A 28,000-nucleotide genomic window follows, 5' to 3' on the forward strand; every position below is an offset into this window, starting at 1 on the left:
CCAAGAAGACGACAAAGGACAAGAACAGTAGACTGGCAGCGTGGCTGAACACCAAGGCCTCTGCCCTGTGCTCCGAGCAGGGGCATGCCTCACCCAAGGCTGGTCCGTACAAGGAGCGGTCTTCTAAGTCCGGTGAGGGTGCTTCATCCATTGGGGCTCAAGATAAGACAAAGAACCGCAAGTCCGGGCCCACCGGTGTCACAGCGGAAGCAGGTCCCGCGGCTGCCAGGGCGCGATCGACATGACCTTCCACCTCCATTGTCAACCGGCAATCAAGCTTCTTCTCGAAGAGAAAGTCTTCCAACCAAGCTAATCTCCGGGAGAAGCCCGAGAAGCCGCCGACGGAGGAGAAGAAGTCTGAGCTGCCCAAGAAGGCCCAGACGGCACAGCATAAATCTTCATCGACGATAGAGCTAGTGGCGGCTGCTCTCTCGAAAGCTAAGGGACTGACCCTGGAAAGGTAGCCCCCACAGCGCTGAATGTATCCCTTCCTCTGAGGCGCAAGGCCGCTGTAGTGACTTTGACAAGGGCTGTCAGCAGACCGGAGCAGGGGACACCATCTCAGAACCTGAATTCAGCCACACAGGGTGGAAAAAATGGGGGGCAAGGAGGCCCCGGATCAGTCCCAGGCCATGGCCCAAGCCATGGAAATTTAATCCACGGACGATTAGGACCTGGAGTCCCTACACACCGACCACGAGGATGTGAAAGAGGATGATGATGGCGACAACGGCGCAGTGATTAGTGTACCGATCATGCCAGTCTTGCCGAGGGATGTGTCTCTAGTCATCTTATCAACCCTCCACAACTTGGTGTCTCAGATCCAGAAGAGGATGCCACAAAGGCTGGTTCCAACGGTCCCCCAGGACCCTGACCAACCGCCGGCATAGAAGAGGAAGCACCATCCGACACCTCCATTTCAGCCTCCAAATCTGCCTCAGGATCCCTATCCCCCAGCGGTCCCAGACACGGGTACGGGGAGGATACGGACACAATGACAGACAACAACAATATCGTTGGAGCGGGCAGCGGATGCCCGCAGCCTATGGCGTCCCCACCGGATGAGTTGGGGTTGTTCCATTCTATGATCTCCAGAGCCTCCAAGCTGTTCCAGCTTGTGCCTGAAGAAACCAGGAAGGAGGGTTTCCTGTACCAGAGATGCAAGGCCAAGAGGACGACAATCATGGCAGTGACCCTCCTCAACGATGTTTGGGAGGAAGGCCTGGCCCTCTTTAGGAACCCTTGCATGGCTCCAGCCAAGCGGGATAGGTTGGAGAAGAAGTATGTATAGCGGAATCCGCACCCAGCGTCTGAGGTCACACCCATCGCCGGATTTAGTGGTTTCGGCAGCATTGAGGAAACGTTCTTCTAATGAGTGATCAACGGCTTCACTCCCTCCGGATAGAGAGGGTAAGAAGTTGGAAGCCACGGAGAGGAAAGCGATTTACACTGTGGTGTCCACCATGAAGGCGGCCAAAGTACTGGCGATGCTAGCCAGGTACAACAGGGAGCTGTGGTACAAGCTGGGTTCGATTTTGGACTTCCTCCCTCGGATGACAAGAGGATGGTGGCGATTGCCCTTTCTTCCATTAGGGAGAGGTAGCGTTGGATCATGCCATTACAGTGGTGCTGGACGTTGCAGACACAGGGTTCCAGAAGATGGGGAACAGTGTCTGCCTTTGTCGTCAAGGCTGGATGAAAGCCACGAATTTCAACCACGAGGTCCAAACAAAGGTACTGGGCATGCCTTTAGACGGAGATAACCTATTCGGGAAGGCCATCGACGAGTCCCAACAGGCCATCAAGGCGGATACAGAGATGACCCATTCCCTGGGCACCCTCCCGCAGCACTGCTGTTCTTTTCGCTCCTCCAGAGGAAAGTCGAGCAGGTCTTCGAAAGGTGCCTCCTCTTCATATCGTCAGCCTTCCAGCCTTCCAGATCCACGACCAAGGAAGCTCACAGAGGCCGTTCCCAGGCTTATGGTGGAGGAGGACAATGTCGCCAGCAGGTCAGGGTGCTGGCGCCGAAGCAAGCCTGAACCAGCCAAGAAGTTGTGCCCCCACCCGTGCACCCCGGTGGGAGCCTGGCTGCTGAGGTTAGTCAGCGAGTGCAAAAAGATCACCACTGACAGATGGGTGCTGCTTGTTCTCGCATAAGGTCAAACCCTGGAGTTTCAGCACAGGTATCAGTGGATCCCTCCTGTGGCCCATCAGGAGCAGCACATCCCTCAGCTCTTAGAGGGGGTGCAGGCCATGCTATGGCGCTCCAGAAGTCTATTCCATATACTTCTTGGTAAGAAAGAAGACAGGGGGCTGGAGGCCTGTTCTAGACCTGTGACGTCTGAACAAGTACCTCAAGTCTCAAAAATTCAGCATGGTCACGTTGCATCATGCACTTGACCAACTGGAAAGAAAGCATTTCCTGATGTTGCTGGACCTGGAGGATGCCTACTTTCATGTATCCATTCACAAGAAACACTGGAGGTTTCTACACTTTGTGGTGCATGGATTGCACTAACAGTTCAAGGCCCTAACATTCAGCTTGAAGTCGGCTCCCAGAGTGTTCACGTAGTGCCTGGCACCGGTGGCGGCCGATCTGCGTCTATGGGGGATTCACGTATACCTGTACCTCGACGACTGGCTCATCCGTCAGACACACGGAGGCTGCCGTCAAGCTGCTGACGGATCTAGGATTCATCAGTTATCCAAAGTCCTGCTTGACACCATCGCAGACCGCGCTGTTCCTGGTGGCTAGACTGAACACAGTATCCTGCCTAGCATCATCCTCGGAGGAGAGGGTAGCAACCATTCAGGAGAAGGTGAAGCAGCTGTTGTCGATGAAGACGGCCACGGTGCAGACCATCAAGTTGTTGCTCGGCATGATGTTGTCCTGCATCTACCTCATCCGGCACTGCAGGTTACAGATGCAACCTCTTCAGGAGTTCCTGGACGCTCGCTGGGAACAAGTGTCCTTAAACTTTGCAGACAAGGTCACTCTGGACGACGAGTTCCTTCGGGCGATAAGGTGGTGGGTGTCTGCTCCAACATCGCACAGGGTTTCAGAACCCTCCATTCCAGAAGACGGTCACCATGGACTCTTCCCTGGTGCTATAGGCAGTGTTCTGGGCCCTCAAATCTTTCCTTCTGTCTCTGAAGAGCAAGGTGGTGAGGATCTTCAAGGACAACCCCACCACAATGTTCTACATCAGAAAACAAGGGGCACTCAATCCCTGGCGCTCTCCAGGGAAGCGCAGGTTATGGTGCTGGGCCGTTGGACAAGAAATGTTCCTCGTACTTCTTCACCTAGCGAGAGTCAAGAACACCATCGCAGATTCCCTCAGCAGGTAATTGCGCTCCTGCCGAAGGTGGGAACTTCGGAACTCCAAATGCCAGAGGTTTGCCAGCATATTCCACCAACTGAGGAGCTTTGGGGACACATCTCTGCCCGCGGAAAGGGATGTTTCTGTACGCGTTTCCTCCAGTGCCTCTCCTGCTACGAGTTATCAATACACTCAGACAGTGACAGTGCAGGATCATACTCATTGCCCCTATGTGGCTGAGGCAGATTTGGTATCCAAACCATCTCAGCCTGTCAGCGTCGCCTCCGATCAAGTTGCCAGTGGCCCCAGATCTTCTCGCCAGAGAAAGAGGCGCTATCATGCATTACGACCCAGGACCACTCAACCTGAGGCAGTGGCTTCTTCAGCCCTATAGTTTGTAGGATATGAGTTGCCTGTGAACTGCATGGAGGTTCTCACCAATGCCTGGGCATCATCGACTTTGAAGTGCTACGGTCACAAGTGGAAGCGTTTTGTTACGTGTTGTCAGTCACAGAAGATTACTCCTCTGTCGGTCACGGCCTAGCTGATTCTTCCACATTTGCTATCCTTGGCCAAGGCAAGACGGGCACACGCCTCAATCAAGGTACATCTGGCGGTCATCTCCCACTACACCAGGTCACCAGAAAGCTCTTCACTTTGGTCTCATCGACTCATCAAGGAATTCCTCAAAGGACATTTTCGATCTTTCCCACCAGTGAAGACTCCGGGCCGGTGTGGGAACTCAATTTGGTGCTGATGAGGCTCATGGGGGGGGCCCCCTTTAATCCTATGCATCGGGCCTCTCTCAAGTTCCTCTCATGGATAACAGCTTTCCTTGTGGCCATCACCTCCGCCAGGAGGGTGGGTGAGATACAGGCTCTATCCCGCAAACAGCCATACCTGACTTTCCACGAATTGAGTCTGGTGCTATAGACGCACCCCTCTTTCAGGCTGACGGTTCCATCGGCATTCCACCACAATGAACCTTTGACGTTGCTCGTTTTTTTCCCAAAACCTTTGGTGCTGGCTGAAAGGGCCTTGAACCCGCTGGACATTGCTCATGCCCTGAAGTTCTACATACTAAGAGTTTTCCAAAGACTTCCCAGCTGTTTGTGAACTTTGGTCCTGTGAACCATCTGAAGGCCCTGTCCAAGGCTACTATCTCACAGTGGCTCTGCGGCTGCATCAGGTACTGTCTTCGGTTGGCGAACTGACCGATGCCCAGCCGTCCGAAATCCCACTCCACCAGAGTGATTGCTGCAACTACGGCGTCGCTGGCTGTTGTGCCCCTGCTGGATATCTACAGGGCTGCTACGTGGAGATCCACACACACCTTTGAAAAGTTTTACAGTGTCAACAGGGATTCCAGGGAAGAGTCCAGATTCGGCCAAGAAGTGCTATGCAACCTGTTCGCTTCAGGTGAATCTGTTCCAGAGGCAAGAGTTATTTGCTTCTGTTGAGCCTTGGTACCTCCCGTGGTTGTGTAATGTTGTACTGTTGTGTAATCGTTATTCTTGAGCATGTGAATCCTTACCAGACCCATGCTGGAGAACAATAATTACAGGTAAGTAACTTGTTCCTTATAAGACTAGGAAAGTACATATTAAAGGGGGGGAGATAAAGGGATGAGATGAGGAGTTGATGAAAGTGTTACTGAAAGAGGTGGAGGAGTTAGGAATATTAGAGACGGACATAAAGAGAACATCTGGTGGGGAAGTTATGGAAAATGAACTGAAGAAGGAGGAAGGCTTCGCATCCAGAGAGAGTCAGAAGAACAGTAGTACAGAGAAAACAGTGGATGGTATGACATCCGGGTTTACACTTAGGAGGAGTGGAGGAACAGCCTTCTTTTTAGATGTCAAGGAGGAGTGAGTGATTTGGCTGGAGAAGTGGTGAAACAGGACCCTGTGTGAGAGAGGTGGGTTGAGACCTAGTGCAAGCTCCTATTGGAGCATAGAGTAATCTCCTGTCTTCCTGCGACTCCATGCCTGGATTGTAGGCCTGCTCCACCTCAATGGCATCGTGAGCCGACCAACCAGCACCACTCTGGTCCACAAATGAAGGACAATCATCCTCCTCCTAAAAAATAGGAAGACCTGTAAGAGTTTGAGGCCCCTTGAGCCTGGGAATGTACTGGGGTATATCGGTGTCACCATATCGGTGTCCGGTCAAAGGTTCAACACCAAAATGATCGAATGACCAAAGGGTTGAGTAAATTTGACCGAAAACAAAAGGGTGGATTTTTTTTTAAAGCATATATATATATATCTTTTTTGCTTTGGTATAGGTTTAAAAAGGTGTTTTAGCACCACAAACGGGAGTTTGGGGGGAACCACTAAAAAAAATAATAATAGTAAATAATAATAATAATTAGACCCTTTTTTACCGTCAAATTGACTCGACCCTTTTGTCATTCGATCATTTGCATTTGAACATTTGACCTAGAACCGGATATATCCACATGTACTGGGGTATATCCACATGGAAGCGGAAATAAGGTTGCAGGATCCCTTAATCCCAATATTTTAAACCTGTGTTAATCTGCCAGGAGTTATCCAGACTCAGGATTACTTAGAATGGGACAATGGTTTGTTTTGGACACCTTTGCAGACATGTTTGTGCTTCCCAGAGAGATCATTTGTGTTGATTTTCCCTTAGGTACTGCTTGTACCCTAGAAATTGATATTTTTGAGAACTTTAGTTTTGTCCAAATACTGTGTTACCATGTGTATGTCTATCATTGTCAACCATGTGATAGAGGTTTGTCTGAAACGGTCCGAGCGTAAGAACATCCCCACTACCCTGTGGGGTCCTTGGAGGTCACATATTGCTGAGAAAGGCTGTGTATTTATTTGCAAAGGAAGGAATTTTATTATGTAAATATTACATTCCAAAGCATAAAGCATTAATAAGTGAATAATGAACACTGATAATAATACAATGCATGCATTTCTTTCTTGCAGTTGCTCTAAAATCTTCCAGAACTGATGGAACTGGCAATCAGGACGAACACAGAATAGCAAAACCCAGACAATCTGGAGGAAATGTGTATCTGCTTGAAGGAGAACTCTTATTACAGGTTGGTTTTAACATATATTTAATATGATAATTGCTGAGAACTCTGATAGATGTAGTGAAAAGGACATTCTAAAAATGATCAGTTGGTATACTTGCGTGTGTTATTCATCTGATGGTTTATTTTTCACTTACATGCTTGATGTATTGTCTAACATGTTGTATATGGTTACTACAAAAATATAGCTGTGGACACCAACATAACCTATACATGCTCTTGACAGCAAACTAACGATTGTATTGGAGCCCTTTGTTTAAGGTAGGCCTCATATAGTCACCAGCTATCCACATCCTGTGATGTCCATCTCATATGCAAATGAACTCTACTGAAATGTATAATATAGAATTGTTGTCATGGCCGGTATCCTGTGACCCTAACAGGTGTTCTTTTCTGTGGGTCAAGTTGTCCATTCCTAATATGTTTACCTAGAAGTGGACATGACACGCATATCCTCTTTCAACCAGATCCAGGTACAAGTATTGGCTGTTACTCACTATACATTGGACTGCTTTGGCTGTGGGTGCAAGGTAGTTATAGTGAATAGGCAATCCCCCAGATCTCCTTTGGGATCTCTTTGGCCTGCTGACATACCTATGCCTTTTGTCCGCTAGGCTATTTGAGGGTGAATGGGGCAATTTAGGCCAGTGTGTTAAGACATTGAGCGATGGACGGTATCCAGTCATTTAACCGAAAATAATTCAGGGTGCTACGTTTTACTGAAGTAAAACATATCAAAAAATACAGAGCATTTAAAATAAATATATATATACACATATTGTAGTGGGGTAAGGGGTAAGCATGGGTGGGGATGCGGTTAAAAGGGTAGCACAACGAGGGACTTGTAGTGGGGGGATCCCCCAAATTAAAAAAATAAATAAATTGGAATTTGTTCGATAGTTTTTACCTCGGTAAAACGTACCACTCTGAATTTTACTTTGATAAAATCACATATAACACTATGGACCTGTGAGATCATCTTTTTGTGAGCCACCTGAGAGCCTGCCAGTGGGGTCTTCACTCACACACGAGTTTAAAAACAGGTGCATGCACAATTGGGCATCCAGCTCATATTCCGTAAACCAAAAACCTGTGGTGCTGCAAAGATGCCAGTCATGTCAGTGTTAGGTAAGTAGTGTAATTGTTCCACGTGATCTCAAGTTGGGGCCAATAATTTTGGAAGCTCTGAATGAAGAGTTGTGGTAAAAGTATAAATAACAACCACTTTATAATCCATGCATACATAGCTAAGAGTGTGGAGGGACGGACCGGCAGAAAGCCAATCACTGGCGCACAACCTGACACAGCCACATGTGACACGATTTACTCTATTAGCGAACCCTTTACCATGATCATTTGGGCTGTCACACAGCCGTTGTAAAAACACTGATCTCCATTGTGACTAAGGCTTATTCAATAAGGCATTGACAAAATCCCATCCTGCAAGCTACTTTAAGGTGCCTGATTTTCTGAGATGTGCGCACTATATATGTTGTCTACCATAGAAATCTACTATCTTCTGAAATCTCACATAACATCCCAGACTTTTTTTTAAATACAGTAGAATTTGTTCCTGTGAATGCAATGCTCCCTAGTATTGTCCTTCTTCCGAGATATTCAGTATATTTTTATATGTATGTTTTTGCAATATAAAATGGAGATCACATTAGCCAGTGTTGAGGGATTTGCAGTGGTGGTGTGAATGGTATAGTGGTACATAGAGAAATGATAGAGCAAGGTAGGAGGACGAGGAGAAAAATATGCAAGGGATAGGATATGGTTGGAGAAGGGAAAGAACTTAAAGCAGGAGAAGAAATGTCTAAGAAAGGAATCTACAGGCAGGAGGAAATCATCCTAGTATGGGGCAGGTTGAAGTGGGAGGGAGTGAGGGGAAACATGGAGAGAAACATCTGAAGTAGGAAAGGTAAGTGAATCATTAAAGGAGAGAGTGTAGACCAAATTGAATTAGCAGGAATTATCTAATTTCAGGAAGTTAGGAAGAAGTGAGGCGAAAGGAAGGAAAACGTGGGCAGAAAGGGCGAATCCATGCCAGAGAATGGGTCAGCAACAGTCAGGGTAGTGTACCACAAGGAAAAGATGTATATAATAGAACGGAGGAGAGGTAGTGAAAGTCAGAGTTTTGTGGATATCATTCAAACTTGAGTCTAGAAGGGGAAGACCATCATAAGCAGCTTGATGAAAGCATCGGAGCACCTTGAGACTGCCCCTGGGTGGTAACGGTGCATGTTGTAAATCAACATAACATAACATTAGCCCAAATTCTTAGCTAAGCTAGAGGCGAAGAGGTAGTCATTTTAGGAAGGCTATATTCCTAGACCCTAGTTTAATCTCATAGCCCTTCCAGAGTGAACAGGACATGTTTTGGGCTTGTGAGAGAACAACAGCACGTTGTTGAATTCCTGAGACACTAGGGTCATAACTTGTATATACCAACCTTGGCTCGCAATGTGGTAATACTTCAGCCTGGCATTGCCTCTAAGATAGGTGAGGAAGAAATAGACTGAACATCAAGGCATTTTGGTGCCCTGTTTTGCTTGCTGTACTTCAAACCTAGGTGGTATAGCCTTCAATCTGACTATGAAGGAAGGGCTCTGGAAACCTTGTAATATTCAGGAACTGATATTGTGTGTGAACCATCAAGCAGGACATAGCTCTGGCTATGAACTCTTATAAATGATCAAATTTGTTAACAGGTCTATATATGTATTTATTAATTTACGTTTTTGTTCAGAGCTTGCCCTACCCAGAGGATCTCCGACCACTTTACAAGGTTGAAAGGTTGAAAGGATGAAATGGTCCTTCATTAGACTTTTTTGTATCGCTCTCCCTTGATTGTGTTTTCCCTGAAACTCTGCAGTGTTGTGCTCAGACAGACCACTGCCTGTTCGATCCACAAGCATTATTCTAACCTAGAAAATAAATAGTATTGGAATGCAACCTGTTTGGTCACAAATCTTCTGTTGATGTTTTGGCCTTTGAATTATATTGTTATGAATGAGATCACGCAACCTGCAACAAACGGTTCCACCCAATCATTGATACCCACTAACAGACACTGGGCCTCATTCTGACCCTGGCGTTAACCAAGGCGCTATTAGCGCTTGGTTGACGCCGTTATTGTTCCGACTCTGCCATGGTGAATGGCGGAATTACCGCCCCATTCCAAGGTTGGCGGGGTCGGTAATTCCCCATTCACCATGGGCCCTTCCCCATTCCCATTTTTGCCCATACGGCTCAATGGGAATGCGGAAGGCGCTAATTACGGCACCATAAATTACGGTGCCGTAATTAGCTACTAGGTCCCTTTGCGGGTTGGTTTTTTAACGCCTGCAAAAGGCAGGCGTTAAGTACCAACCCGCAAAGGGAACTCGGAATAAGGCGGTAAGGGTTTAACGGCACCGGTCTCGTTACCGGTGACCGTTAACCCTTACCGCCCTACTCGGAATGACCCCCACTGTCTATATTTGTATATAAGACCATAACCTTAGAAATCATGAAATAAAGCCCTCCTGCCTTCCAATTGCATGAGCCCATGGTCAATCTTGCATCAATTTCCCTGAGTAGACGAACAAGGAGACCTTAGAACTGGCCACTCATTATGAGTATTGTAAGGGGGGAAGTACACTCTGATGATAAGGACACCACAGGGCCAGACTGCAGGTCACTTGGTAAACCTAAGGTCAATAGACTCAACCCTTATTACCCCCTGGATATTGGAAAACGTCCCTGGATTAAATCCATTCTCCCCTCCTGAAAAGCCCTGAGCCCGACATTTAACATTCCCAATTTACCTAGGAGATAGTACAGACCTTGCAAATGTAGAACCACTAAGACAATCCATTATACATTAACATCTTTTCTTTAGGGTTTTTAGAAGGGGAAAATGGTCAGGATTGTTATTCAAATCTATGTAGTTGGTTTTCTTACGCCCCTAAAAGACCATCCCGAAATATAATGGCTGGCATTTACCAGATTCTCAGGCCTTCTTGGACTTTTGACTCTTCATGCCAGTCTTTACAAGTCTAAAGCATTTCTTTACCCTATCTTCTGGGTGTTGTGGGCTATCGAGTGGCCAAACCATTCTTAGGATGGTGGTCTAGGTTCAGGCTTTCATAAGTCCCATACTCTAACTGTCACTTGGGATAGTGGGTGGAAAGCTGAAGATGGTTCCCTGTGGTTCTGCCTTGTGGGACCTTCTTCTTGTTTCTTCTCCCCTTCTCCTCCCTGGCCTGAGCTTGTTCTGCCTGCCACCATCTAGTCCTGCTGTGCGCTGATCCTCTTGCTGGAAATGTCCTGCAGTCTTTATCAAGGAGGCTGCTCTCTATCTTGTTCTTGGTCTTTCCTTCACCACCTCATCTTCCTACCTCGTCCTTTACCTCCTGGTGTCACCTCATCATCCCCTCTCTCTACCACCACCAGGCCTGGGTCACCTTCTGCCATTACCACCTCTAAACATTCTCCCTTCAATGTTAAACTTTCCACCAACTGTGTACTACCATCTCTAACAGAATTATCAGTTTGTCTCTGTCTCTCCCTTCTCCAAGTCACTTTCTGCACCTAATGTTATCACCTCCTCAGTGTCACTCCCACTCTCTAATCATGTCCCCTTGCCTGCCATTTTGGGTTTCTCAACCACTGTCACTGCTTCCCTGGGTCGTGTTACCTCCTCTTGTGACCTCTCTCTATCTGAAATTACTTGCTGCCCATTGCTGACATTTCTACAACCTCCTCCATATCTCTAGCTCTGGGTATTTTACTTTTCTCATTTATATGGGTGGGCTCTTGGCAACCATCTTCACCTATAATTTATAGTTGGGACATAGATTCATTCATTACTATTCAAGATTTCACCCAATTCTGCATTTGGGTTTAGGGAGCTGGAGCTAATCCATAAATAGCCTGTCCACCATTTTGGAATGTACTTTCTCTTGCCTCACATTCTGGTGCTGCCTGTATTGAGTTTTGGTCCCCTTCGCCTCAACCACCTATGATTTGGAAGCTAAGGAAACATTTGGAGAATTGTTAGTACGGTTTGTTTTTATGGAAATAATCCTTGCTTTTGATCTCGTTTAACTGTCTTTAGAATATTCTGCTGGGTATCATTCTTTTTGTAACTTTGCTTCCTGTGTTGTACATTCTGTGGTTGGAAAGCTGCTGACTGGCAAAATTGTATCTGCAGGACTCAGAAAGTCACTGCATGTTGCTTTATTTCTGTGTAATTACTTCCCCAATGTTTTTAGGGAGCTTGTAATTGTATCTGAACACACTCTACCAATGCCGGGTGAATGGAAATGATTTCCCTTAAAGGCAAATGTATCCTTTCATTACAATGGAGCTTTGGGTCTCCCTAAAAAAAGCTTTATATACATGTCCCACATGATCGTATTAGAGTTATGTGGCAATAAAAGATGTCAGACTCTGTCTGCCCCAACTGGCTGTTGGAGTGGGGGTGGTCGATGCCTCTGTTGAATGGCATGCATTGAGGCTCTGTGACTGCCACCTGCCATGTGACATGGACCAAGGAAGGATGACCATTTTATTTATACACAAACAGAAAACACAGAAACTAAAAAACAATTAAAGGACAAAGGGACATCTGGAATAGAAATTATGTTAGAGGGCTTCCTAATGCAGCTGGTTGATAGACAACTCAGAGTTATTTGACTTTGAACAAATGACCGTGAAGGCAGGCTGGGATAGAACACACTTGTGGGAATATATTTCATCCTCATTAATCTGGGAACTAATTTGACCAGATTCTAAACCCACATAGGGAGACCTCCTATATCAAACTAAAGGGGAACCTTGAGTAACTAGGCAGTACCTAGAATAATATATACCGAAGCTACTGGTGCTGTAGTCTCCCATTGAGCTATCCTACGAAATACAGGATCCTCTAAACAAATGGCTGGTACACATCATGGGCACATTAATAATTAACACTTACTGACTCAAGGGCATCCCGCCCTTAACCCCTTGCCCTTCTGCAGAAATAGGATGCAGACAGAACCATGAAGAGGGCATTTCCAGGAGTCAGGGGGAAAAGACATTACATTTGGGTAGCCTATCCTGAATGTCCCATAAATAAATATTCAATTATATTTTTCATGTGGAAACTATGGAACAAAAAGGTAAAATCCACACAAGAACAAGAGGTAAAGGGGGAATGGTGGTTAGAACAGACTTAAGAGCAGGACTAATTACTAGGCCCAAGACTATAGATTTATATAATAAATAAATGTCCTAGGCCAGTGACCTTAGACAAGAAAACTGGTACTCCTTGACTTCGAGAGTCAACAGAAGGTTGTGAGGACCGGAGTAGAGTTTTCTTTTCATGTGCTTCTTGAAAGTGACATCTGCATCAACCCATTTTCATGGGTATCAGGAGTTTTATCCCAAGATTTGGTTACACGGGCAAAGAGTTCTATTGGAGGCCGTCTTGGCACCAGGGCTTCCAGAGAAAAGTAAAGAGAACCGGGAACATGTCTTACTTTTTTCACAATGGGTAGATCTGGCTTGATCTTGAAAGATGAACAATTCTGATCCCTTCAGATCTTCTAATTCGGATCCCATGAAGCCCTAAAATCTTTATGAAGAGGAAACAACCAACCAGGAGGGAGTCCTCTAGAACTGTGGACGATTAAAATAAAAGGGCAAGGCACAATAAAATTGGTGCATATGTGGCAAAGGACCATTCTTAGTTTCATGGTGTTCAGGGGATTCTGATGCTAGAGTAAGCCTCCTGTAAGCGATACAAGCCCAGAAGTTGTGAATGGGTGATTCCCTTGAGTCTCTCCACCCTTTTCTAACGTCGCTAGACACCAGATGCCAAGAAAATGGTAGGGTATATGGGGCACATATCCACTCGCCTGGCAATCTATGAGTTTCATGAGGATCGTCAGTAGCACAGTGGTCCACCCTGATATCGAGATAGCACCCCAGATTTATAAAAGCTCTGAACACTGACAGGCAGCACACCAATCACTAACACCCAACCTGGCAGTGCCACATGTGACCCAGTTTACCCAGATAGAGAACCATATGCCATGATGAAAGCGGGCTCATAGTAGCCAACATAGGAGTTGCAAAGGGATTGTGAGGAGCACAATGGTGCAGAGTGAAATAACATACAGATGCGAAGTTGAAGGCAGGTTGGCGGAAGAGATTGAAGTTGGTCAAAGAAAATAACGAGTAGGAGGAGAACAAACTTGAAAAGAAAAGGGAGATATCTGGAAAGAGGAAGATACGACCATAGTAAGGGCTATGCTGGGGTTGGAGGAAGAAGAAAAAGGAAAAGAAATGTAAGAAGGGTTAAAAGGAAGGACAGAGCAAGAGTGGGAGTGCACCAAAATGATTTAGGAGAAGGGAAAAAGGAACAGGAGGGAGAAAGTCCCACCAGAGAGCAGAACCCTAGGCAGCGAACTACCAGGCCGAGGTTGTGAAGAAGAAATGTGAGAAAGAATGAGAGAGAGGAGGGTGAAAGGCAGGGTTTAGTGGATACCTTTCATTCTCGGATCTGGCAGGCAAATAACATTAAGCTCGGTTTGCTGGAGGACCTAGCCCGAATTCTGGCATTTCAGCTTAGAGGGGAGATGAGTTAATCTTGCTGTGAAGCTATATGCCTAGGCCCTGGTTTGATTTTGAACCCATTCCTTAGAGAGCCTTTTGTAATGGCAGGTAGGTCTTTTTCACATGGCCCTTCAGTTCCGTCAGTTGGGGGCCTTTGATTACTGGCCACATTACCCCCCCCCCCCATCGCTCTTCCAAGATTCTTTTGTGGAGAAGAGCAGGGGAGAGTGTGGTTTTCATCCAACACCTTTTCTTTTTCTTTCATAATTTTCTTTTGGTTGGAGCCCATCAGGCTCAACTTCCTTTATTAGGGAGTGGGCACTCCAGCCTCCCCTTTCAGATTTGGGTTAGGGAGTGTAGCATGGCACCCCATTTATTCTGCTCTTCTGGGGTCCCTAGGGACCTCTCTGGACTTCCCTCTTTCCTCCAGGCCAGAAGTGAATGGAGTTAATTACTAACAAATGGAAAGAAAAATAAGTTCAATATGTTTTACACACATTCCCCTGGAGGATTTACACAGAATTGACAAAAGAACAACAGCATATAATTGCAACACATACGATTTAGACCATTTCACAAAACGTATTAATTTATTTTCTTTCTCTTTACAATGAGCACTAAGTAAATTACTCCCTACCTATGTATATTATAGGGCGGTGACAGCCGCCCTATAGTTAAGGTGAGTCGGACTCCCACAAGAGCCCCATAAAATACGATCGTTAATAACGTTTGATTCGAGTAAGGGATTTGACTGAATTTTTGAAAGTCGTTATGGACTGCCCCACCCCCCCCGCACGCTGAAAAGTTTCGTAAGGATCTGTAAAAAAATTAAAAATGTATTAAGAACAGAAAACATGTTTTTTTCCCAAAAATGCAGCCTACTTCCCATTCATTTTCCCATAGACAAACAAGGTACATTTTTGCCAAAGCACACAGCCCAAAAGGCTGGACAGATTTGGACCAGGTGCAAAACAACTTGGGCATGAAGCGTTGACTAGCGATCCATGCATGGTTTGGGGTTATTCCGTGAGGGGTTATTTAAATATTTGAATGAGTAGGGGGTGCCCGCTTCCCAAAAATAGAAACATGAGGTTTTTAGAAATGAAACTACTGCCATCTTGTTTTTTTCTCGATGCAAGAGATAACCATGGTTGTAGCCGATAATAATGTGAAAAGAAAAATAGTTAAAAAGCTATTTGCATGTTAAAATAAGTGCAATTGAGTTTAGTCTACAGGCGGGGAGGTTAGTGGAGGACACCAAGTTAAATTTGGGAGTTATAGGAGGTCCAGGGACTACGTTTGCAACACTAAACATTATGAAGAGGCGGCTATAGTCTCTGAATAGCCGACATCTCAAAGCAAACTGCGTCTGTTAGGCAGAATCACATGCAGTACCCTTTGGAAACACTACACATAATTAAGACTACAAGTGTAAGTACAATTTCACCTTTGGTACAAGCCTGTACTACACAGTAAAGTGGTAGCGATGGCTGAGCAGCCAGACTTATCTCAAAAGTAAAGTGACACAAGGGGTTACACAAAGAACTAGCAATCACAATGATTCAAATAAACACTTAGTCAAAGTATCTTGGTAAAAGAATATACATTTATTTACACAGTCATTTGGAAAACATTCCACTAGCAAAAGCAGCTAAATCTCGCAATCTAATAAACTAAAATACACAACCAATCAGTTTCTGAACAAGTTCAGCTCCCCTGAAGTGGGAGCAAAATGGCACTTCCGTTACATTAAAAACGGGTAAAAAGATAGTTATATATACAGCACAAATACTTTCATAGGCAGGGCAAAGGGTTATAGTTCACTACAACCAGCAATTCAATTCAATAGGCCTGGGCCAAAGTCAGTGGTTCAGAGTCTTGTATAGGAGAGCACAGTTTTGGTAGTAAACGGTTACGTCTTTGCCATGGATCTTAGAAGAATTTGGTCAGACAAAAAGTTAGATGTTGGTTTAGGGAAGAACAAGCCTTCAAAGTCGGGAAAATTTCACAAACATTCGCTGCGGCCGAACAGTGTTCTGCACCGCACTTGCACAGTACCTTGTAAGTGAAGAAAAGGTGTAGCTGAGGCAGTTGTTCTTGGCAGTTCCTGCAGATCTCGCTGTTCCTGAGCTTCAGTCGTGGGGACAAAAAGGAGGATGTCGGGAGGTTCCTGCACAGCCCAGGGAAGAGGCTACAAACTTGGCAAAACATTGGTTTAAGGTGTGAGTGCCTTAAAGAACACAAACTGGTATCCTTCTTACTGGCTGTGCACTCTGAAGAAAATTCGACCAGCATGGAGACAGTGTGCAGGTGTCTTGCGAGTTGGTTGTTCCCAGCAAACTCAAGGGAAGAAGTTAACCTTGAAGGGCTTCTCTGTCGATGGAGTTTCAGGTAATTCGGACCTGTAGCAGGGTTTCACCGGTGGACCAGGAGTTGCAGCAGTCGTCTTCCTTCAGCTTGTCTTCGGTTCTTTCATTCCAGTGGACGACTCTGCTTTCCAAGTCCCAGTTTTCCCCCATTCATTCCAGCCTGGCTGTCACCCACACAGCAGGGTAGCTGTCCTTGCCGGACAGCCAGCCGGACAATCATGCCAGAGTGCATTCAGGTCTAAAAAAAAAGAATACCGGAGTTTGTTTTTACAGATGGGTCTGGGGCACCATATTGAAAAACATGGCTGACCCGATTTTTAGCTACCGGTGGTCGCGGTCAGGAAAAATCATGGTAGTTTGTTTAAAACCACTGCCACTAGCCATTTCAAGTGGGAAAGGGTAACATTTGACTGTTACATGAGTGTCTAGAATCAGGGGAAGCTAGGCAACCCCTCCAGCACTCTATAATAAGATAGTGTGTGCTGGGTCTGTAAATTTAAAAAGACTCAAAGTCAATTTAACTTTACATGTTCTGGAAGAGGGTAATCAGTGTCAGCGAAGGTATTTAAACCTTGGGGAGTCGGAAAGACACCTCTATGCCACTGCACTGAGGGTGCTGTGTGACACACAGAACAAGATGATGCCTTTGGAGCTGTTTTAAAACTCCATATCCAAAGAACACAAAAGTAGAACACACATCAAAATACATGTAAGAGTGGGAAAAAAGGTTCACTCTTCCCAGGTAAAAAAATCAAATCATAGAAATCCAGCAAAGTTGCTGGGGGTCTCAAAAGGTCAGGGAAATTAGCACATTCTTGAGAATCCTCCCTAACAGCATCACAGAAACAGTGTGTGTTGTGGGGGGAAAGTGAGAGGGCAGGGGAGGTGAGGAGTCCATCTGTGGAGTGGGGGTAGCTGGCACAGATAAGAGGACACTTGGTGTGAGTCTGGGGGGCAGAAATGCCTCTTGTTTTTCTGATATTCGCGGCTATATTCAAGGCTATGAAGGACTACAGATCACAGCGGGTAAGAGTAGTTCTGTGCCGACGGCTATACATTTTGGGGTGTCTGTGTTTTATATCTTTTTCAAAGTTATTTTTATAGATATAGTTTGCTTGTGAAAAATCACTGGCTATTGTAGGAATTTGGGAGTGTTATTTATTTAGGCAGTGTGTTTTCAGACTTTCTTACATGTGAGTCTGTGGAGAAAAACAGAAGAAAATTGTTTGGAAAAACCGATAGAAAAAGGAGCCACCCTACTCAGATGCACATACACTGTATTTTAGCCTGTGTGTTGTCACCCATGCTATTTTATCTTGTGTAATCGTGCCTATTAAATGCTTCCTCACCTAATTTACTGTCATGTATTATACTCTGATTTCTTTATCTTCATCTACCTTACATAACTACATGAGCAGTCTTTTACTATATTGATCTTTTAACTTCAATTGTATGGAACAAGTTACTTACCTGTAACTGTTGTTCACCAGCATGGGTCTGGCATGGATTCACATGCTCATGAATATTCCCCGTCATCAGGCTGGGAATCCTCGGTAAAGAAAACATCAGTATCAGTTTTGTTTCTGATCTGTCTTTCTTAGTAGTAACCAATCACGTGTCTCTGGGTCATACTGCCCCCAGCCAATGACAGCCCTCTCACTAAGCCCCGCCCCTGGCAGCCATCCTCAGATTTGGTAGCACCTAAAGTGGCAATATGACCAAGTGAAGAGCCGCAGAGGGGTAGGAGGGAGGGTTCGCATGTGAATCCATGCCAGACCCATGCTGGAGAACAACAGTTACAGATAAGTAATTTGTGCCTTCTCCAGCATGGTGTCTGGCATGGATTCAGATGCTCATGAATATTATACATAGCAGTATACACATGCACAACCATGAGCGGTCGCTCTGGTCAAATGGGCTCTCGGACGGCCAGGCAACGGTCGGTTTGTCAACCGATGAGATTGCATGATGCAGCGAGAGAGCCATCTGGAAATGGAAGCCTTCGAGAGAGCCTTCCCTTGATTCACAGGTCCAAAGTTCACAAAAAGCTGTGATGTCTTCCAAAAACTCTTTTTGCGGTCCACGTAGAACTTGAGCGCTCTAGCTACATCCAGCGAGTGCAAAGTCCTCTCGGCCGGCGACGATGGCGACGGGAACACCAAGGGCTTGTTGAGGTGGAAGTCTGACGGCACCTTGGGCATGAAGGAGGGGTGCGTCCTCAGCACCACCCTCGTCTCGTGGAAAGTCAAGTATGGAGGCTTGCAGGATAGGGCCTGGATTTCTCCCACTCGTCGTGCAGACGTGATGGCCACAAGGAACGCTGTTTTCCACTACAGAAATTTCTACGGTGCCGAATGCAGAGGCTCGAATGGCGGCCCCATGAGCCTGGTTAGCACCACGTTGAGCTCCCATGCCGGGGCCGGAGCCTTCACCGGCAGGAACGATCGGAACAGTCCCTTCATAAACTCCTTCACCAGGCGATGAGACCACAGGAATGACCGTCCCGTAGTTCCGGTGTAACGGGAATTCGCTGCAAGATGGATCTTGATGGAAGTGTGAGCTAGCCCTGCTTTGGCCAGCGACAGCAGGTACGGCAGCACATGAGGGGCCGTAATTCGCAGAGGGTTAATCTTCTATGCACGGCACCAGACAGAGAACATTCTGGCCATTTGAGCCACTTGTGTCCTTAGCAGTTTAGAGTTGAGGACGCCCTGGCCTTTGCAAGTACCTCCTTGCAGTCCACCGGGATATCGTACCCTCCAAACTCTAGTGCTGCAGGAGCCAGGCCTGCAAGTTCAGCGTCTCTGTTTTGTGATGGAGGATGGCACATCCTTATCTGGAGAGAAGATCTGCGTCCGTCGACAGTCTGACTGGGGGGGACGCTGACAAGTCCAGAAGGTCCGGGAACCAGATCTGTCTCAGCCACGCCGGTGCGACGAGGATCATCCTGCACCGGGAACACTTGAGTTGGTTGATGAGTCGGAACAGCAACGGCAACGGCTGGAACGCATACAGGAACAGGCCGCCCCAGGGGAACGAGAAAGCATCGCCCATGCTCCTCCCCTGGGGAAACCTGCTGGCGAACCTCTGGCACTTGGAGTTTGTCGCTGTCGCAAACAGGTCGATCTGGGGTTTGAACCATCGTTGGAAAAGTTGATCCACTTGATCCTGACACAGCTCCCACTCGTGGCACGAGCGCAGCTCCCTGTTGAGTCAGCTATGACGTTCTTTATTCCTGCTAGATGGAAGGGCACCAGAAACATCCCCATGGTGACGGCCCAGTGCCACAGATCCTGGGCCTCCTTGGACAGAGCTGGGGATCTGGTCCCTCCCTGCTTCCGGATGTAGAACATCGTGGTGGTGTTGTCGGTGAAGATCCTCACCACCTTGCCCTTGAGGGACGAGAGAAACGACCTGAGGGCCCAGAACACTGATCGGAGCTCCAGGATGTTGAGGTGGAGTGACCTCTCCGTCGGGAGCCAAAGGCCTCTCGCGTGCAGATCTCCAATGTGCGCTCCCCATCCCTCCAGGGAGGCGTCCGTCGTTACTGTCTCCTGATGTATCGGGGTCTGAAAGTCCTTGCCCGCCACGAGAAGCGCACGGGTGCGCCACCACCGGATCACTTGGCGGAAAACCTTGTTGAGCCGGATCCTGTCTTTGAAGCTGCCCGTCGCTTGTATCCAACGGGCGTCGAGGAACTCTTGTAGAGGACGCATCCGTAGCCTGCACAGGCGCAGCAGGTAGATGCATGAGGACATCATTCCGAGCAGGGACTTGATGGACCTCACCCTGGCCACGTCTGCGGCCACCAGGCGCTGCACCTTTCCCAAGATGGTCTTCGTCCTTTCCTCTGACGGCGATGCCAATCGCTCCACTGTATCGAGCTTGGCTCCCAGAAACAGTGCGACGGGACCAGGTGGGATTTTGAGTAGTTGATGGAGAATCCTAGGTCCGTGAGAAGTTGGATGGTCTCCGCTGTGTGTTCGACGGCGAGTTCTCTTGTCCTTGCACGGATGAGCCAATCGTCCATGTAGGGGTAGACGTGGATCCCCCAGAGGCGCATCCGCGCCGCCATTGGTGCGAGGCACTTGGTAAACACCCTGGGTGCCGAATTCAGCCCAAACGGCAGGGTCTTGAATTGGTAGTGCCGCCCCTGGACTACGAATCTGGGAAACTTTCAGTGTCCTTTTAGAATGGGGATGTAGAAATAAGCATCCTCCAAGTCCAGCGATGATAGCAAGTCGCCCTCCTCCAGCTGTCCCAGCATGTGCTGGAGGGTGACCATCCTGAACTTTTGTGCCTTGATGTACTTGTTTAACCGCCGCATGTCCAGGATGGGGCGCCAACCGTCTGTCTTCTTTCTGACGAGGAAGTACTTTGAGTATACTCTGGAGCCCTGGAGCCTCTTGGGGACGAGTTTGATGGCACCTTTCTTGAGCATCGCCCTTACTTCTAACAGTAGTTGAGGGACGTGATTTTCCTTCCTGGCCAGGGGAGGAATGCTAGGGCACTTCTTTAGAAATTCGAGAGTGTGGCCGTGGGCCAGGGCATCCAGCACCCAACGGTCGGTGGAGATGAACTCCCACACGCTGACAAACTTTGCCAGCCAGCCTCCCACCGGGGTGCTCAGGTGGGGGCCCGATGCTACGGCCGGTTCAGTCCTGCTTGGAGGTGGCCTTGCCAACCTGGCCACCTTGGCGACGACGCCAATATCCTCCTGACTTGCTGCGTCCTCTGTAGGCCTCCTGCGGCGAGGAGCGGGCCGCCTGGCAGTACGTCGAAGAACTGCCGCCGGATCCCTTGAAGGCACCCTGTCTGCCCCCGGCGTTCCGAAAGGGCGGCTGTTGTTGCTGCAACACTCCGAAGGCCTGAGCCGTCTACCGTTTTCCCTAACCGGTTGTTCCCGTCAAAGGGCATGTTCAAAACTCTAGTTTGCACGTCTTGGCGGAAATCAGTTGCCTTGAGACATCCCCGCCATCGCAGGCAAACACCGTTGCCCAACTGGCGGATTCCGGTGTCAGCGATATCCATGGCCACCGTTATGTTGTGGTCCGATGCCACCTCACCTTCCTGCAGGATCTCCAGGGCCTCCGACCTCTTGTCATCCAGTAGGAAGTCTAGCAGGGGAGCGATCTTGTACCACAGCTCCCTGTCATAGCGGGCCACAATCGCTAGGGCGTTGGCCGCCTTAATTGTCGTTGCCGCAGGCGAGATGACTCGTCATCCCATGGCGTCCAGCTTCTTTGCCTAGCTGTCAGGTGGGGAGGTCAAAGTTGAGGATGACGCCCCGCCGCTTTCTTCTTGGCCGCCGCCGAGATGACCGAATACGTGGTCAGCTGCGCCCAAAGGCACAGCTGGGCGGAATTGGGAACCTGGTACTTCTTCTTGTACCGATCCCTCTTGGCAGGCGTTGTGGACGGGTTCTTTAGAAGAGCAAGTCCCTCCTCCCAGATGTCGTCAATCAGTCTTCCTCTTGGCCTCGGGCGCTGATAGAGGAAACCTTCCTTCTTCTGTTCCTCAGGGCAGAGCTGAAAAAGCTTGGATGCCCTGGCAATCATGGCGTGGAAGGAGCCAATTTCATCGGGCGTGGAGGCCTGAGGGAGTGGTGATAGAAGGCCCGTCCCGTCGTCACCACCGTCGTCATCCGTCCCCGTCGTGGCAGTCTCCGTTCTCGTGTCATCTCCCGGGACAGGGGAAGGAGATGAAGGCTCAGTGGGCCGCGGGGGCTGGTAAGGCCGGGGGGGGTGAACTCTCCTCTGCTTGTTTGGAGGGCTTCCCGACGGGCCCAGCTCTGTTGGGTCATCCGTTGTGGTGAGGGGCAATCTCATCCTTATCTCAGTGCATAAGGTTTGGATTGCCATCAAAATGGCCACCGAATTGTCCCGAGGCTTGTGCCCCAGCTGCGACGGGTGCAATGGTTGCTCCTCCTCCATGGGAGTTTCGTCAACGCCGCCGTCGCTCTCTTCGTCCGCCTCCTCTGGGTTCCCCCCCCATGGGACCGAACCTCTTCGAACCTTTTGTTGAGGCCCTGCATGACTTCAACCAGCTCCTCCTCAGAGGCTGTATCCATGTCCATGACGGCCACAACCCCCCCCCCTCTTTTTCCACCAGTGTCTTCACGGGGGTCTTATTGATGGGCTGAAAAGAGGATTCCCTCTGTGGCTGCAGGGAAACTCTGGGCCCCGAGGTCGCCTCCAGTGGGTTAGCCTCCACTGGCTTCGCCAGGCCCGCTGCGACTCCCTCAATAGAGGCCTTCTCCTGGTGAATCAAGGCCTTCACCACCTTGGGCGCGCTTGAGGCCTTCACCTTGGGGGGGATCACTGCCTCGCTCACCCTCAGCTGATCCCTTCGAGATCGACCTGGGCCTCTCCAGAAGCTTAGGCGGGTTCTCGGATTTTCTCTTTCCCGAGCCAGAGCGTTGGCTCGAGGTTGATGGCGTCGGTGAAAGTGCGCCCTGCCTGGCAGCCAAAGAGCTCGACCCTTCGGCGCTCCCGGTGCCTGCGGACTCGCAGTGCATTGCCTTCTGTTGGGCCCCCGTCGCCTGAGTGCCCTCACAGGACTTAGAAGACCGCTCAGACGTCTTCTTCTCACCTGCTGGGCCCTTCTCCAGCCAGCTGGCGAGGCAAATCCGATGATCCCTCATAGTCCGTTCCTTCAAGTTCTTGCAAAACGCACAGTCCTTCTCCACATGCGTTTTGTCTTCGTGAAGGCAGTAGAGACATCTTGAATGCGCTCATCCACCTTGAAAACATTCTGTAATCCGTGTGTCGCGCTTCCCTTGTCCTGGGCCATGTCCACGAGCTAGGCCTCAGATCTTCTGGAATCTTCCAAGAAGCGTAACTCGATGAAAAGGTTGCCCTTGAAGGGAGTAGAGAATTCCGAAATGGGTCTCCGTTGATCGGAAGTAGAAACGGTGGAGCTTGAGGCTCGATTGACCGAAAAAATTAGATGAAACTCTTTGAAAAAAACGCAAAACGCAGTGAAGCTCGAGAGCTACAGCACGAGGACTCCCAACACTTGAACGTGCGGTAAAAATCTGAGGCTGGCTGCCAGGGGTGGGGCTTAGGGAGAGGGCAGTCATTGGCTGGGGGCAATATGACCCAGAGACCAGTGATTGGTTACTACTAAGAAAGACAGATCAGAAACGAAACTGATTCTGATTTTTTCTTTACCGAGGATTCCCAGCTGACGACGGGAAATATTCATGAGCATGTGAATCCATGCCAGACCCCATGCTGGAGAATATAAAACACAAAGGGCCTCATTACGACTTTGGAGGTAGCCATACCCTTAATTAGGGCATGGCTGCCTCCAAAATCGTGTCCGGGTCCCCTGAATGGGGAAATACTGTGCCATTCCGAGTATGGAGGGGCCAGTATTTCCTCCTTCAGGGAACCCGGGCCCAGTCCTTCCCCATTCCCATTCGAGCCCTCATTGAGCTAACAACGGGCCCATTATGAACAGGCCCGTTGTTAGCTCCCTGGTCCCCTTGCGGGACCCGCTATGGACGTCTGGTTTTTCCAGAGATCCAGAGCGGGTCCCGCGAGGGGACCTTGTAATAGTGTGGGGTGGGTTTAACGGCGCCGGCACCATTAATGGTGCCGGCGCCGTTAAACCCATTCTGCACAAGTCGTAATGACTTCCGTAAGAAACCCCCCCTTTTTAACACAAAATGTTTAACAGCAGTTATAAAAAAAGTCAATGGGCCTCATTCCGGGTTTGGAGCTAACCATGGAGTAATTAGCTCCATGGTTGCCTCCGAAACCGTCCCAAAACCAGCATGGTGAATGGAGTAATTACCGGTCCATTCCATGGTTGGAGGGACCGTCAATTCCCCATTCACCTTTTTTTTTTTTTTTTTTAACTTTGTTTTATTCGCATTTTTTGTAATACAACAAACGGGCGCAAGGCAAATTCAAAGAGAAATGCAATTAACTGGCCCAACAACCCTCCCCCCTCCCCTGTCCCTCCCCGAACAGACACCCCCCCCCCCTGAAACTTTGACCCAGATGGGTCTCCTTGTTTGGGGAGACGCTGCAGTAATTATATTTGTCCGGAGCACGAGAAAAAAGTAGTACTGTACATCGTCTGCCAGTCCCCGGGCCGTGGGCGCCCGATCCCTCCTTCTTTCATCCTCGTGGGTCAATGAACGTCCCATCCCCAGGTCTGCTGTACCCCGAACCAGTTCGCTTGGAATGTGCCGAACTTGTTATTCATCATTGCCGTCAATTTGTCCATCAGAAACATGTTCTTGACCTTTTTCAACCAGACCTCCTTCGTTGGGGTCTCCGGGCTCTTCCATTTTTGTGCCAGGGCCACCCTCCCCGCCCTCAACATGGTTTCCCACATCCTTGGGTATCTGGATATGTCTGTGTCCTCTGGGGGGAGGCCCAGCAACATTGTTAGGGGGTTCTGGGGGAGCAGTTCCTCAGTGATTTCAGCAATCCAGCCCCGTACCTCTGCCCAATATGTCTGGACTTTCGGGCAGTGCCACCACATGTGACCTCTTGTGCCAACCTGATCACACCCCCTTGGACATGCGGGGGACACTCCCGTGAACATTTTCGCCAGCTTCGCAGGATCCCTGTGGCATCCCTGCAGGATCTTAAAATTATGTTCCATGTCCGCTGTGAATAAATTCCCATGGAAAGCTATCTTAAATATCCTTGCCCAGGCGTCCTCAGAGATCTCCTCCCCCGCCAAATCGTTCCAGAAGGTGCGGAACCTCCTCCTCTCCCCTAGGTTGACAGTGCTCAATATTCTATACATCCCTGATACCGCCCCCTTCCTAGAGGTCGCTGTGTCCACGGGTTTCCGAAGGGGGTCAACTGCCTTTTCAAGTTCTGTCCCCAGGATTGGTCGTACAAGATCCCCTTCAGGTGGAGATATTCGAAAATGGAGAGGGTCCCCTGACCCAGGGCTTCTCTCATTTCCTCATAGGGGCGGAATTCCCCCTCCTTGAACATTTGCCCCGCCCATTCCATCCCTGAGTCGGACCAGGATTGAGCGTTGCGAAACCCCCTGCTTCGCAGTCTAAGGGGGTGACCCCAGAGCGATGACATCGGTGACGGCCATGACGTTAGATGCGCTGTCTGGGGGCTTTCCCGCCAGGTCGCCCAGAGGACTCCCAGCGTTGGGTGTGCTCTTAGTCTGTTCGGAATGAATTTGCTTGGGGCCCACAGGAGGTCTCTGACTTTGAGTGGGTGGGCGTCCATGTCCTCCAAGTACGTCCAGTATGTACCCATCCCCTCCTTCATGTGTTCGAGAAGTACGCGTAACTGGGCAGCGCTAAAGTAGAGTTGGAAGTCCGTCAGCCCGAACCCTCCCTCCTCCCTCGGAAGGGTCAGGATTGCTCTAGCTGTCCTCGGGGTCCTACCCTGCCATATGAACTCACGCACCGCATTCTGGAGGACCCTGAAAGTTTGGTCGGGAACGCTGGTTGGGAGGGCGGTGAAGAGATATAGTAAGCGCGGGAGTATGTTCATCTTCACAGCCGTCATACGGCCGTACCAGGACAGGATCATTGACCCCCATCTCCTCAGATCCGCAGTGACCCTTGCCATTCCGGGGTCATAGTTAGCTGGGGTGAGGCTGGAGAGGTCCCAGGTGAGGAGGATGCCCAGGTATCGGATGGAAGACCTACCCACTTTTATCCCTCCCAGGCTGGACAGGGGGTCCAGGGTCGGACCCCTGGTTCTCATGGGGAGCAGGACTGATTTAGAGGCATTTATCTTGAGCCCCGAGAGGCGACCATATGCTGCCATCAGGGACATGAGGGGGCGGAAGGGAGGATCCCGGGTCCACCAAGTAGGCCAGGATGTCATCGTTGAACAGGGAGAGTTTAAATTCTACTTCCCCTCTCTGGATCCCCCTGATGTCTGGGTGTGCTCTGACCGCTATGGCTAGGGGTTCCATGGTGAGGACATAGATGAGGGGGGAGAGCGGGCAACCCTGCCGCGTTCCCCGCGAGAGGGGGAAAGGCTCCGACAGCCTGCCATTCACCTGGACCCTGGCCTTTGGGGCCCTATATAGCGCCGCCACCCAACCCATGATGTGTGCCCCGAAGCCCATTTTCTGGAGGGTGAGTTCCATAAATCTCCACTCCACCCTGTCAAATGCCTTTTCTGAGTCGAGGGATAAGACACACGCGTCAAGGTCTGACACCTGGGTGTAGTGGAACAGGTCTATAGTTTTTCGGATATTGTCAGAGCCCTGTCTCCCCCTGATGAACCCCACCTGGTCTCCGTGGACCAGCTTCGGAAGGACCCCCTCCATACGCCCCCTGATCACCTTAGCCAGGATCTGTGCATCGGTGTTCCGCAAGGAAATTGGGCGGTAGGAGGAGCACTCCGAGGGGTCCCTGCCGTCCTTGGGGAGCAGCACTATTATCGCCTCCATCATGGAGTCCGGGAGGGGTCCCCCTTCCAGCACTGCATTGAATACCCTAACCAAGTAGGGGGGTAGGGTTGAGCAAAACCTTTTGTAAAAATAGACCGAGTAGCCATCCTCGCCGGGGGAAGTACCCCCTTTCATCCCTCTGATCACGCGCTCCACCTCCTCCTCCGTTACCGGGCCCTCCAACCCCTCCGCCGTCTCTCTTGATAGGGCCGGAATCTGTATCGAGCTCAAAAACCCCTCAATCTCCGCCTCCCTCCCGTTGAATTCAGACGAGTATAGTTTCTCGTAGTATTGGCGGAAGGCCTCCCCAATGTGGGTTGTGTCGTAGCCTATCTCCCCCCCTCGCTCCTGACCGCTTTCACTAATCTGCCCCTCTGTACCTCCCTCAGCTTCCAGGCTAAAATCCTGTCCGCCTTGTCCCCTTTTTCATAATACTTTTGTTTGACCAATTGGAGGTTTCTCTCTGTCTGGTGGAGGAGGAGGTCCCTCAGCTGGAGTCTACAGTCCTCCAGGGCGGTCACCTGGCCCCGGTCCAAGGGGAACGTGGAGAGCCCCCCCCCAGTTGAAGTTGGGCTATTTTCTCCCTCAGTAGTCTTTCCTGGGCCTCCCTTTCCCTCTTTTTCTGGGTACCCATTTTGATCAGGACTCCTCGTAGAGTGGCCTTAAAGGCATCCCATAGGGTGTGTACCCCTACCTCCCCATTATCGTTAAGGTCAAAGAAATCCGTGATGGCCTCGTCCTTTAACAGGGAGTCGTTGCACTTTCACCTCCCCCTGCGTTCGCTTAAACCTCCCCTTGCTATCGTGATTCGGACCAGATCGTGGTCGGACCAGGGAATGGGGTCAACCCTATGACCTGAGGTGAATGGGTGCAGGATCTCGTCCACCAAGATATAATCTATTCTGGAGAACAATGCGTGGGTGGCTGAGTAGTATGTGAAGGGGAGGGTGTTCGTTCTGGGGATCGGGATCGTGTCCATCAGTCCCAAGTCTTGATTAACCCCTTGGAAGTTACGCGCCATGGTCTCGTCTGATGCCCTGGAGAGCTGCGGACCTGTGCGTTTTCTGTCCCGGGTAGGGCCCAGGACCGTGTTGAAGTCCCCCCCACCACCACCGAACCATGGGCAAAGTGTTTGAGTTTGTCCCCTACCTTTTCCCAAAATAGGATCTGGCCTTCGTTTGGGGCATAGATTATGACTAGGGTGAGTGGGGCCCCCTGAAGGGACCCCCGTAACATTAGGTATTCGCCCT

General features: G+C 49.3%; 1 protein-coding gene across 1 annotated transcript in view; it reads left to right on the top strand.

Moving 5' to 3' along the window:
• The window catches only part of AHR (aryl hydrocarbon receptor), a 723,464-nt gene that overhangs the window by 335,276 nt on the left and 360,188 nt on the right, over window positions 1-28,000 (top strand). The window contains exon 3 of the mRNA XM_069648615.1: window positions 6,284-6,399. Within this exon, the coding sequence (XP_069504716.1) occupies window positions 6,284-6,399 (116 nt within the window). The remainder of the gene's footprint in view (window positions 1-6,283; window positions 6,400-28,000) is intronic.

Source organism: Ambystoma mexicanum, chromosome 2q, assembly GCF_040938575.1.
Source record: "Ambystoma mexicanum isolate Mex_15411 chromosome 2q, UKY_AmexF1_1, whole genome shotgun sequence".
Classification (NCBI taxonomy): Eukaryota; Metazoa; Chordata; class Amphibia; order Caudata; family Ambystomatidae; genus Ambystoma; species Ambystoma mexicanum.